This window comes from Globicephala melas, chromosome 5 (assembly GCF_963455315.2).
Source record: "Globicephala melas chromosome 5, mGloMel1.2, whole genome shotgun sequence".
NCBI classification, from domain to species: Eukaryota; Metazoa; Chordata; class Mammalia; order Artiodactyla; family Delphinidae; genus Globicephala; species Globicephala melas.
Window position 1 is genome coordinate 99,874,626 of NC_083318.1, and position 12,924 is coordinate 99,887,549.

Consider the following 12,924-nt stretch of genomic DNA (forward strand, 5'->3'; position numbering starts at 1 on the left):
AAGAAGAATTAAAACTGTCAATGTTTGCAGACGACATGATACTATACATGAGAATACTAAAAATGCCACCAGAAAACTACTAGAGCTAATCAATGAATTTGGTAAAATTTCAGGATAGAAAATTAATGCACAGAAATCTCTTGCATTCCTATACACTAATGATGAAAAATCTGGAAGAGAAATTAAGGAAACACTCCCATTTACCATTGCAATAAAACGAATAAAATACCTAGGAATAAACCTACCTAGGGAGACAAAAGACCTGTATGCAGAAAACTGTAAGACACTGATGAAAGAAATTAAAAACGATACCAACAGACGGAGAGATATACCATGTGCTTGGATTGGAAGAATCAATATTGTGAAAATGACTGTATTACCCAAAACAATCTACAGATTCAATGCAATTCCTATCAAATTTCCAATGGCATTTTTTACAGAACTAGAACAAAAAATCTTAACATTTGTATGGAGATACAAAATACCCCGAATAGCCAAAACAGTCTTGAGGGAAAATAATGGAGCAGGAGGAATCAGACTCCCTGACTTCGGACTGTACTACAAAGCTACAGTAATCAAGACAATATGGTACTAGCACAAAAACAGAAACATAGGTAAATGGAATAAGATAGAAAGCCCAGAGATATACCCACACACCTATGGTCAACTAATGTATGACAAAGGAGGCAAGGATATACAATGGAGAAAAGACAGTCTCTTCAATAAGTGGTGCTGGGAAAACTGGACAGCTACATGTAAAAGAATGAAATTAGAATGCTTCCTAACACCATACACAAAAATAAACTCAAAATGGATTTGAGATCTAAATTTAAGACTGGAAACTATAAAACTCTTAGAGGTAAAGGAGGTAAAGTTATGTCAAACAGGAAGAGCACTGTTTGACATAACTGACAGCAAGATCTTTTTTGATCCATCTCCTAGACTAATGGAAATAAAACCAATAATAACCAAAGGGGACCTAATGAAACTTAAAAACTTTTGCACAGCAAAGGAAACCATAAAAAGTACGAAAAGACAACCCTCAGAATGGGAGAACATATTTGCAAATGAATCAATGGACAAAGGATTAATCTCCAAAATATATAAACAGCTCATGCAGCTCAATATTAAAGAAACGAACAACCCAATCCAAAAATGGGCAGAAGACCTAAACAGACATTTCTCCAAAGAAGACATACAGATGGCCAAGAAGCACATGAAAAGCTGCTCAACATCACTAATTATTAGAGAAATGCAAATCAAAACTACAATGAGGTATCACCTCACAGCAGTTTGAATGGGCATCATCAGAAAATCTACAAACTACAAATGCTGGAGAGGGTGTGGAGAAAAGGGAACCCTCTTGCATTGTTGGTGGGAAAGTAAATTGAAACAGCCACTATGGAGAACAATATGGAGGTTCATTAAAATACTAAAAATAGAATTATCATATGATCCAGCAATCCCACTACTGGGCATATACCCAGAGAAAACCATAATTCTAAAAGACACATGCACCCCAATGTTCATTGCAGCACTATTTACAATAGCCAGGTCATGGAAGCAACCTAAATGCCCATCAACAGATGAATAGATAAGGAAGATGTGGTACATATATATATGATGGAATATTACTGAGCCACAAAAAGGAATGAAATTGGGTCATTTGTAGAGACGTGTCATACAGAGTGAAGTAAGTCAGAAAGAGAAAAACAAATATCGTATATTAACTCATGTATGTGGAATGTAGAAAAATGGTACAGATGAACCGGTGTGCAGGGCAGAAGTTGATATACAGATGTAGACAACAAATGTATGGAAATCAAGGGGGGAAAGCTGTGGGGGGTAGGGGGCGTGGGATGAATTGGGAGATTGGGATTCACATGTATACAGTGATGTGTATAAAATTGATGACTAATAAGAACCTGCCGTATGAAAAAATCAATAACGTAAAATTAAAAAATTAAAAAAAAAGAGGCACGAAGGTAAGTGTTTAAAAAATTGGTAGAGAGTGGGATCAGAAGTAAAGCTACCAGAGAATATAGATGCTGGGAAGACTGGATGGATATGAACTTCTGGTTTGAAGGTTCAGTGACTCTTTCTTTACCCAGTACCCAGAGAATAGACTAGTTACATAACTTGTGGGGCCCAGTGCAAAATGAAAATGCAGAGTGCCTTGTTCAAAAATTATTAAGACTTTCAAAATGGCAATAGCAGGACATTAAACCAAGTGCGAGGTTTTTCTGAGTGGAGGATTTTGAGGGACTGCATACATCATATCTATGATGCTGGCCCTGCCCTGAGGTGATGGGTTCCCAAAAAAACGTGGGCCAATTAAAATGTACAAGAGACTGAGGGAAGTACTCAAATGTCCCTGTTTTAATTTATAGGACAATAGAGCAGTCACGTGGAGTGGAACCCCAACTTTCAGGGTCCCCTCTAGACTTTATTGCTGAGGTACTTGCTAGGCATACAGTATAGTGCCTCTTGGGCAAGGCACTCAACTGCTGTAAACTCTTTAGAAAAAAGCAGAGACTGGATTATCTCTAAAATATCTGCAGCACTCTCATCCCTCAATCTGGATTGTGAGTACCTGGGAGAAGGGACTCTTTATTTTTTTTAAACTTATTACCCATAGGAACCAGGATGGTAAATTTTATGTGTCAACTTGGCTGAGTTATGGTGCTCAGATATTTGGTCAAATATTATTCTGGATGTTTTCATAAGGATGTTTTTGGATGAGAATAACATTTAAAAAGGTGGACTTTGAGTAAAGAAAATTGCCCTCCATAATGTGGGTGAGCCTTGTCCAACCATTTGAATGCCTAATAAAACAAAAGACTGACCTCCCCCAAGTGAGAAGGAATTCTGCCAGCAAATGACCTTCAGACTTGAACTGCAATGGCTCTTTCCTGGGTCACCAGCCTGCTGGCTTACCTTGCAGATTGTGGACTTGCCAGCCTCCATGATCCCATGAGCAAATTCTTTAAAATAAATCATAACTCTCTGGAGAAACCCGCCGAATACAGGAAAATAACACCTAGTGGATGGTGAATAAATTTCTTTATTCCACAAATATTTGTTTAAATGATGAATCAACCAGACATTTCACTCTATATGCACCATTCATTTTTACGGATTTATATTTTTTAAGTAATTCTATATTCATCATAATAGTTGACCTTTAGAACAATTTTTACTTCTCTACTATATTTCATCTGATTTTGGAGCTGAGTCCTAGAGCTGTTTTAGATTTCTTTTTAAGTATCATTTTACAAAAAAGTATAATTTGACTCCAAAAATGGATGTTAAATTTTAAAAATGAAACACAAAAGACCCCGAATAGCCAAAGCAATCTTGAGAAAGAAAAACGGAGCTGGAGGAATCAGGCTCCCCAACTTCAAACTATACTACAAAGCTACAGTAATCAAAACAGTATGATACTGGCACAAAAACAGTAATATAGATCAACGGTACAGGATAGAAAGCCCAGAGGTAAACCCATGCACCTATGGTCAACTAATCTATGACAAAGGAGGCAAGGATATACAATGGAGAAAAGACAGCCTCTTCAGCAAGTGGTGCTGGGAAAACTGGACAGCTACATGTAAAAGAATGAAACTAGAACACTCTCTAACACCATACACAAAAATAAACTCAGAATGGATTAAAGACCTAAATGTAAGATCAGACACTATAAAACTCTTAGAGGAAAACATAGGAAAAACACTCTTTGACATAAACCATAGCAAGATCTTTTTTGACCCACCTCCTAGAGTAATTAAAATAAAAATAAAAATAAACAAATCAGCCCTAATTAAACTTAAAGCTTTTGCACAGCAAAGGAAACTGTAAACAAAATGAAAAGACGACCCTCAGAATGGGAGAAAAATATTTGCAAACGAAGCAATGGACAAAGGATTAATCTCCAAAATATACAAATAGCTCATGGAGCTCAATATCTAAAAAACAAACAACCCAATCAAAAATTGGGCAGAAGACCCAAATAGACATTTCTCCAAAGAAGACATACAGATGGCCAAGAGGCACATGAAAAGATGCTCAACATCACTAATTATTAGAGAAATGCAACTCAAACCTATAATGAGGTATCACCTCACATCGGTCAGAATGGCCATCATCACAAAATTTACAAACAACAAATGCTGGAGAGGGTGTGGAGAAAAGAGAACCCTCTGGCACTGTTGGTGGGAATGTAAATTGATACAGTAACTAGGGAGAACAGTATGGAGGCTCCTTAAAAAACTTAAAATAGAACTACCATATGACCCAGCAATTCCACTACTGGGCATATACCCTGAGAAAACCATAATTCAAAAGGATACATGTACGCCAATGTTCATTGCAGCACTATTTACAATAGCCAGGACACAGAAACAAACTAAATGTCCATCAACAGATGAATGGATAAAGATGTGGTACATATATACAATGGAATATTACTCAGCCATAAAAAGGAATGAAATTGGGACTTATGTAGAGATGTGGATGGATCTAGAGACTGTCATACAGAGTTAAGTAAGTCAGAAAGAGAAAAATAAATATTGTATATTAATGCATATATGTGGAATGTAGAAAAATGGTACAGATGAACCTATTTGCAGGGCAGGAATAGAGATGCAGATGTATAGAAAGGACGTGTGAACATGGTGGGGAAGGAGGGGTGGGACGAATTGGGATGTTAGGATTGACATATATACACTACCATGTTTAAAATAGATAGCTAGTGGGAACTTGCTATAAAGCACAGGCAGCTCAGCTCAGTGCTATGTGAAGACCTAGATGGGTGGGATGGGAGGGGTGGGAGGGAGGTCCAAGAAGGCGGGGATATATGTATACATATAGCTGATTCACTTCATTGTACAGCAGAAACTAACACAACATTGTAAAGCAATTATACTCCAGTAAAAAAATTTTTAATAAAATAAATAATAAAAATAAATGTGTAAAAGTACCTTTGGAGCTTAAATAGTAGAATCAATAACAATAATGCTTCAGGCCTTAAAATTATTTTATGTGAAGTTGGTGTTCTTTATGAAAATTATTATAAAATGATAGCTGCTAAGAAATATGAGAATAATAAGAGAAAAATTATGAAAGGCATCCATGTTTCTCAGTGGTACTGGTGGAACTGAGTTCTCATTGCCTATTGCAGCAAATTCAGCAACAAACCTAAGTACTGGCTTTTCCTTCTCCTCCATCTCACTCTCCCTGATGTCTCACACCTGCTTCCTGAGATCACCTCCCAAATAAACTACTGGACCCCAAGTCCTTGTCTCAGCCTTTGCTTTAGATGACCCCCAACATCTGATACTTAAGCATAGGAAGGGGTTGAACCCAACACACTAGTGGTTCTATATCCTGTCTATAGACCCTCTAATCAAAAGCTAATTGTTACCGTACTTGGTGTAGCGGACCTGAATTGGTAATTCTATTAACTCTGGCCAGAGGAGTAAATTTGTAGTTTTGGCATGAGAAAATGACATTTTTGTACAAATTGTATTTTTTAAAAAATAAATTTATTTTATTTATTTATTTTTGTCTGCGTTGGGTCTTCGTCGCTGCACGCCGGCTTGCTCTAGTTGCAGTGAGTGGGGGCTACTCTTCGTTGCGGTACTCGGGCTTCTCATTGTGGCGGATTCTCTTGTTGCGGAGCACGGGCTTTAGGGCACGTGGACTTCAGTAGTTGTGGTGCACGGACTCAGTAGTTGTGGCTCGTGGGCTCTAGAGTGCAGGCTCAGTGGTTGTGGCACACGGGCTTAGTTGCTCCGCGGCATTTGGCATCTTCCCGGAACAGGTCTGCCCACAACCAGGGAAGCCCTACAAATTGTATTTATATAGGTTTGCTATCACTGTTGTTTGTTTTTTAAGATGTTGAAATGCTTAGGGAACTTGATCTACTAAATTTGTGTGTGATTTATTAGATATATAAGAATTTTTTTAAAATGTGGTTAGGAAGAATATGTTAAATATGCAAATTTGCCTTATTAATTTTGGAGTGCTGCAGAATCAGAAAACTAGCCTTATTATTGTCCTTTCAAAGGTCTATGGGAATTGAAATAAATATGTTAAGTTGCATTTAATAAAGTAACCTAAGAACCAGTTTAAAAACTAGTGACTATCATCAAATATATAAAAGTAAGGAACAAATTTAACTTAAATCAAAGGTGTTATAAAAACTTACAGTGTTTGGACTTCCCTGGTAGTGCAGTGGTTAAGAATCTACCTGCCAATGCAGGGGACACGGGTTTGAGCCCTGGTCCGGGAAGATCCCACATGCTGCGGAGCAGCTAAGCCTGTGTGCCACGACTACTGAGCCCACGCTCCACAACTACTGAAGCCTGCATGCCTAGAGCCCGTGCTCCACAACAAGAGAAGCCACTGCTATGAGAAGCCTGCACACCCCAACGAAGAGCAGCCCCTGCTCACTGCAACTAGAGAAAGCCCACATGCAATGAAGACCCAATTCAGTCAAAAATAAATAATAAATAAATAAATTTATATAAAAAAAGAAACAGCGTTTAATGACAATGATAGGGAAGATTTTTTTAAAATACTGTTAAATATTTAAGTATCTAACTTGCTCTAGGGCTTTCTAACCCATAAGTCTGTAGAATTGAGAATGATATAAAATTGCAAAAGGAGAAGACAGGAGTAACTTATCCTTGAAAAAAACCACAAATCTCTGACCCAGGGATGGAGTGAGTATGGGAATGTTCACACTATATTTTTCTAAGGCACACAGTACGTAAGTTGGTCTGCACATCATTGGTAATATTTTCTTCTACAGTTGAAACTAATTATTTATTCTACTACCGTTTAATTTTGAATACTACTGCTTTGATTTTGTATTGCATTATCAGATAAAATAGATTGGTATTTATGTTTGGTTGGTCATCAAAATTCTGGTTAGAAGGATAATTAAAAGACTTATCAACCATGAGGTGTTTCAATAGGTTGATGAGACACATCAGAAGTTTTAAAAAAGAAAATGGGTGCAATTACAGAACTGACAAGCCCTGAACATACAAGTTTCACAGCAGGAGTTGGTAATTCCCATTATCGTGTAGATGAGGTGAATCACAAGGGCCAAACTAAAAGACAGATGTAATTTTGAGCCAATATAATAAGTTGCAGAAAATAAATATATTTGATTGATTAAATAAATTAATGAAATCATATGGGCTCAAAAAGTCTCACTAATGTGACAAGCAAGAAGCTTCCTCTAAAAAAGTTAAAAAAACCCTATTTATTAATAATGCATTTAATATTCATTAATATACAACTGAGAGCATTCCTTTCTTCACATAACTATGCCCCTGTTCTTCATATAACCACCCACCACAGTAAAAACTTTCTAGTGATAATTTTTAAAAAATTTTTCGAAGTTATCAGGCAATACTTTTTGAGGTTTGAAACATCACTCAGTTTTTCTGTATACTCAAAATCAAACTACCTAAGCTAGTTTCAAATTTGAACGTTCTTCTCTGTCATTAAGGAAACATCTGAATGGCTACTGTGTGCCAATGTGCTAAGCATAGGGAATACAAAGATGATTAAGATATTGAACTTCTTTCTTAAGCTTAGAGTCAAGTTAGAAAGATATATGGACACAATTTAGATGTATCATAAGTGCCACAGTAAATGTCCAAACTGCTATAGGAGCAAAGAATATGACTAAAGCTACTTGAATGATAGGGGAGGCATTGAAACTGCTGTTTGAGCTGGGTCTTAATAAACATAAAAGTTTGCCACATAGAGAGGAGAGGTAGAAGAGTCCAGGTGGAGAGCAGAAAGAGCAGTACCGAAGTTACAGGAGCAAAAGGTAAAAGAGGCTGTGTGTCTGGACTGCTCAACCGATGTGTGGGTGGAGAGCAGAATTCATGGGGAAAGTAGAAAGAATTGAGGCTGAAGAAAACAGCAGGTGCCAGGTTATGGAGGACCTTATATGCTATAGGAAATGGAGAGCCATTTTAATTTTTAAGCAAACTTTAAGCAAAGTTTAAGAATTTTAAGCAAAGTCAGGAAGAACAATTAGAAAATTATTACAATAATACAAGTGAAAAAATGGGCCTTGAATTTATTAAGTGAAGGAGGGGTTAGGGAAAAGAAAAATAGATAGGACCGAACGCTGATCATGATTGAATCTACATGATGAGGGAGGAAATCGTGTTTGTGCCTGATGATCTCTTTTCTTCAAGGTCAAGTCGGTATGGGGGAGGCTGAAAGGACAAATAAAGGTAGGAGGTGTAAATAAAGTGGTGAAGGAAACAAGGGATCTGTAGGCTTAAGCTTTATTGAAAGAATAATCAAGGACTTCCCTGGTGGTGCAGTGGTTAAGAATCCGCCTACCAATGCAGGGGACACGGTCTTGATCCCTGGTCCGGGAAGACTCCACATGCTGCGGAGCAACTAAGCCCGTGCTACAACTGAGCCTGCGCTCTAGAGCCCGCGAGCCACAACTACTGAAGCCTGCGCGCCTAGAGCCCGTGCTCCACAACAACAGAAGCCGCCGCAGTGAGAGGCCCACGTGCCGCAACGAAGAGTGGCCCCTGCTCGCCACAACTAGAGAAAGCCAATGCGCAGCAATGAAGACCCAACACAGCCAAAAATAAGTAAATAAATTAAAAAACAGAAAGAATAATCATGCAATATTGAGGTTATAAAAGTTACTTTATTTCAAATGTGAAAATATAAAAATTACTTACATATAAAATTTAAGGATATTAAAGCATCCAAACTTTAAGTTTCAGCTTTAGTTCCTTATAAATGTACTTAATTGATGACAATATTCATAGCAGGCATAAATATAAGGAGAATTATATTTCTAAGAATTAAGACACAGGAGCAAATAATACATTCTGTTACTGATAAAAGCACAGAACAGTAGTGGTCAGTGTTATAGACTTCCCAACACCCTCTCCATTCCAAAAGATTATTAGGAGACAATTGGAGGAATCTCATTGATGGTGGCAGTGACTGGGGAGAATGGCCATGCGACCATGACACGAGGAGGCATGAGGAGAGTTTTGCTGAGAGAACCTCTGAGAAAGGGTCCTTCAAAAATCTATGAAGGAGACAGAAAAAATTGCTCATCTTCTTTCTCTGGCTGCTGCCAGGTCTGAATGGGCCCATGGAATAGCTACAGCCATAGTGAAACCAGCTTGAGAATGAAGCCAATACGAAAGGTGACAGAGCAGAGAGATGGAATGAAACCGATTCCTTGATGACATACTGAGCAGTGGAGCTCACCCTACTTGAACTTCTTGTTATGTGGGATTATTAACGTGTGGTGGTTTAAGCCATTGGAATCAATGCCATTGGAATCAATCAAAGCCATTGGAATCAATTTCTGTTACTTGCAGCCAACTAAAACAAGAATTTAAGGTAGATTAAAGGTAAACATTAACAGATGCTTACAATGTATTGAATTAAATTTTCTCCTCTTGGTAAATCAATTTCACTTACAGTCAGTTTTTATTTCATTTGAAGTTTACATAATCCCTTCCCTCCAAATTGCCATTAATAGTTTTTTTTTTTTTTTTGTGCTATCACATCTAACCATCTGTCCTCTCACACAGTATTGCTGACAGAGACAAACAGAACAGAGGGAAGTGAAGCAGCAGCTGAATTTAGCTCTCTGTTAAGCTGCAAAAAGATTGTCTCTCTTTTATAGATGATTTGAAGGTTGTGGTAGTAAACTTTTTCTGACAGCAGCCCTATGGGAGGAAAGCATATGGAGGAAAGAATCTGACAATCTTCTAATAACTATTTTTTTTTTAAAATAAAAACAACTAAACACTTTCTTAAAACTAATAATACATCCTTCACTTACTTGCCCCCTGGCTGTATTGGGAGCATTTATATACATTTTTAATAATCTTAAATAAAAATAGTACATGCAGAATACAAACATAGTGTTTGGAACTAGGTATTACTATTAACAGTGGTCTACTTAGAACAAAATACTGTGCTAAGCTAGCGCTGAGAGTGTCCTAGTGGCCCTAAAGCAGTCACCAGTTCATCTGCTTGCCTTCCTACAGCCTGAGTTTTGCTTTCCTCTTATCAATGCACTTGAAAAATTCAGTCTCTGGGCTAGTATATGTCTTTCATTTTCAGATGCAAGCAGCAACTTTGGCATTTCTTATCACAAAAAATCCATATGAGAGAGCTGGCAGGCCCAGTGAACTTCCTGGGCGGAGAGGTTTTTCTGTCAAAGCTGGCAGGGTTTGGTCATCCACCATCTTCAGAGTTTGACCATTGAGCTGGACAGATCTGCAAAGGGGAAAGATACGTCCAAGTTAGCCAAGTTGTGTGTCTTCCACCTACTCTATAAAAGTCATGAGATCTTTTTAAGACCAAAAAATTTTTCTGTGGCAGTTTATATTATATAATTTGTATTTGAACACTATGTCAGTTAAATATTTGACCTAGATGGTCTTTAAGCTGCACTGGTAGAGTTGAGCAGTTGTGACAGAAACCATATGGCCTGCAAAGCCCCAAATATTTACTATCTGGCCCTTTACAGAAAATGGAACACATGTAACCCATACTAGGCAAGATGATGGAGTTATAAAAAGAACGAAGATGACATACTTCTGGATCTGCAGCATTTTTTTGGATGGTAAGAAACTGAAAACATTTTTATATAAAGCAAATATATAGAATGGAGTGTGAATTTCATGAATTTAACATACAAAATGACAGTCAATTTCCCATTTATAACTATGTCCATAAACCCTCTTACTCCCCTTTTCCCAGGAGGTATGCATTCATTTTCTTAAATTGTTAAGCTATTTTGGTAGAATGTATATTGCTGTGGTGAAGCAAAAATGATTTTGTTTAGCTAAACCACAGATTCCAAAAAAATTATGTTTTCTTTGCATCTCACCGTTGGAATTTAAAATCAAAACTGAGTCAAAAAATGGAAAAAAAATTAAGGACAAGTATTATTTCTTATGCATATTTATTATTATTTAAGTCAAATTAGTACATGCTTACAGCAATAAATCTCATATAAACAAGAGCTTATGAAGAAAAGCTTTAGTCTGCTTTTAGTTCTGCTGATAGTTACTTCCATAATTCCAAATGATACTTTTATCTCTATTATCTTTTTCTTAAATGCTTTTTACATTATGAAATTTTTATATATGAAAAAAGTTTTTTATTGTTGAAAATTTAGATTACTGTCAGTTTATCTATGTCATGTATATAATACATGTAACAGTACCTTGTATATAGTAAGCACTGTAAAAGTATTATCTATCATCATCATTATTATTCAGATAAATATAACAAAAGCAACCTGTTAACTCATCATAACCATTTTTAATATTTTGATGTATATTTATTCATCTCTTTTCTATGTATGTATGTACATACATGTTTTCATTTAGACAAAAATGAGCATACAGTATATAGTCTCTTAAAAGTTGATTCTTTTTCCTGTAACACATCCTAACATTTGTTCACACCATTAAACATTCATCCACTACATCATTTTAATGGCTGCACAAGATTCAGTTGTATGAGCATATTAGTTTATTTACTTAATTGTCTAATGTTAGACATTTGATTGTTTCCAATTTAACATTATTATAAAGTTTTCTTTTCTTTTTTTTTTTTTTTTTTTGTGGTACGCGGGCCTCTCACTCTTGTGGCCTCTCCCGTTGCGGAGCACAGGCTCCGGACGCGCAGGCTCAGCGGCCATGGCTCACGGGCCCAGCCGCTCCGCGGCATGTGGGATCTTCCCGGACCGGGGCACGAACCCGTGTCCCCTGCATCGGCAGGCGGACTCTCAACCACTGCGCCACCAGGGAAGCCCCTAAAGTTTTCATTTTTAAAGATCTCTCACACTCTATCCTAAGTATCAGTCAGCAGAAAAACTGGTTTCCATTTAACCTTGGTTAAATGCCCAGCTCTGGGCTCTGTGCCTAAAGATGTGATAAGATAACCATGGCTGTGCTGGAGGCTAATAAGCCTGCATAGCTGTTACACTCAGCCCACATGCACCCAAGCTTTATCTTAGCACCTATATCACAGCAGTTCCTGGATGGGGTGTGGGAGGAAACGCCATGACCACCATCAGGAAACCACAGACAAAAATAGGCCTTGAAAACACCTCTAGATGGTGGTAGTAAGACCTCTTCTGCATGAAATTGAAGACCATTACAAGGGTACACAAAAAAGTCTCAGAAATGCTTTAGGAGAGGCCACAGAGTTTAAAGGTAAGTCTGATCATTGTAAATTAATACTGCTCTGGGTTAAGATGATGAAGCATGGGCAAGATAATCCATCTGGCTATACTGTTTAATCACCTATAAATGTAGCTAAAGGATGCTATCAATATACTGAGTGTAAGCTTAAAGCGCGCAGAATATTTCCTCATCAGGCTGGGCAATGAGGGTAGGGCTTTTTTTGAGGGTAGTATCTTGTTTTATATTTTTAAGTCAGTAACATGATGACAAGAAATAGAAGACATGCTTGTCACGTTTCAGATAAATAGAGCTAGAAGGAATTAGCAAGCAACAGATTTGGCAAAATTGGCGATGCTGGGCAAAATTTATCTGAGATAACTATAAAATACTGTTTTTATGTTAACATATATTCACTTTAAATATTTATTAAAAACTTACTATGCAGGGCCTTCTATGGGAACTATACAAGTTACTCAAGTAAAAAATAATTTTTTAAAGGTGATTATTATTTAACCCTCTGAGGTCATTAGCGTGAGCAAGTGTGCAGACTGTGCACTCATTAAACTTATCTGCGATGCTTTTGCAACATTTTAAAGAGGGAAAAATATAAGTAATATATACTCATCAAAGAGAACTTAGGGTAATAAAACATTATGCACAATTTCACCAATTTTCCAAGTATAAAGCATGAAACATGTGATAAGAA

At 37.1% G+C, this 12,924-nt stretch overlaps 1 protein-coding gene across 2 annotated transcripts in view; it reads right to left on the minus strand.

Moving 5' to 3' along the window:
* Window positions 1-8,689: 8,689 nt before the first annotated feature.
* Window positions 8,690-12,924, minus strand: part of HPSE (heparanase) — a 34,004-nt gene continuing 29,769 nt past the window's right edge. For both annotated transcript variants that reach the window (XM_030878049.2, XM_030878048.2), the window contains one exon: window positions 8,690-10,296. In XM_030878049.2, coding sequence (XP_030733909.1) covers window positions 10,137-10,296 — 160 coding nt within the window. In that variant the 3' untranslated portion in view covers window positions 8,690-10,136. The remainder of the gene's footprint in view (window positions 10,297-12,924) is intronic.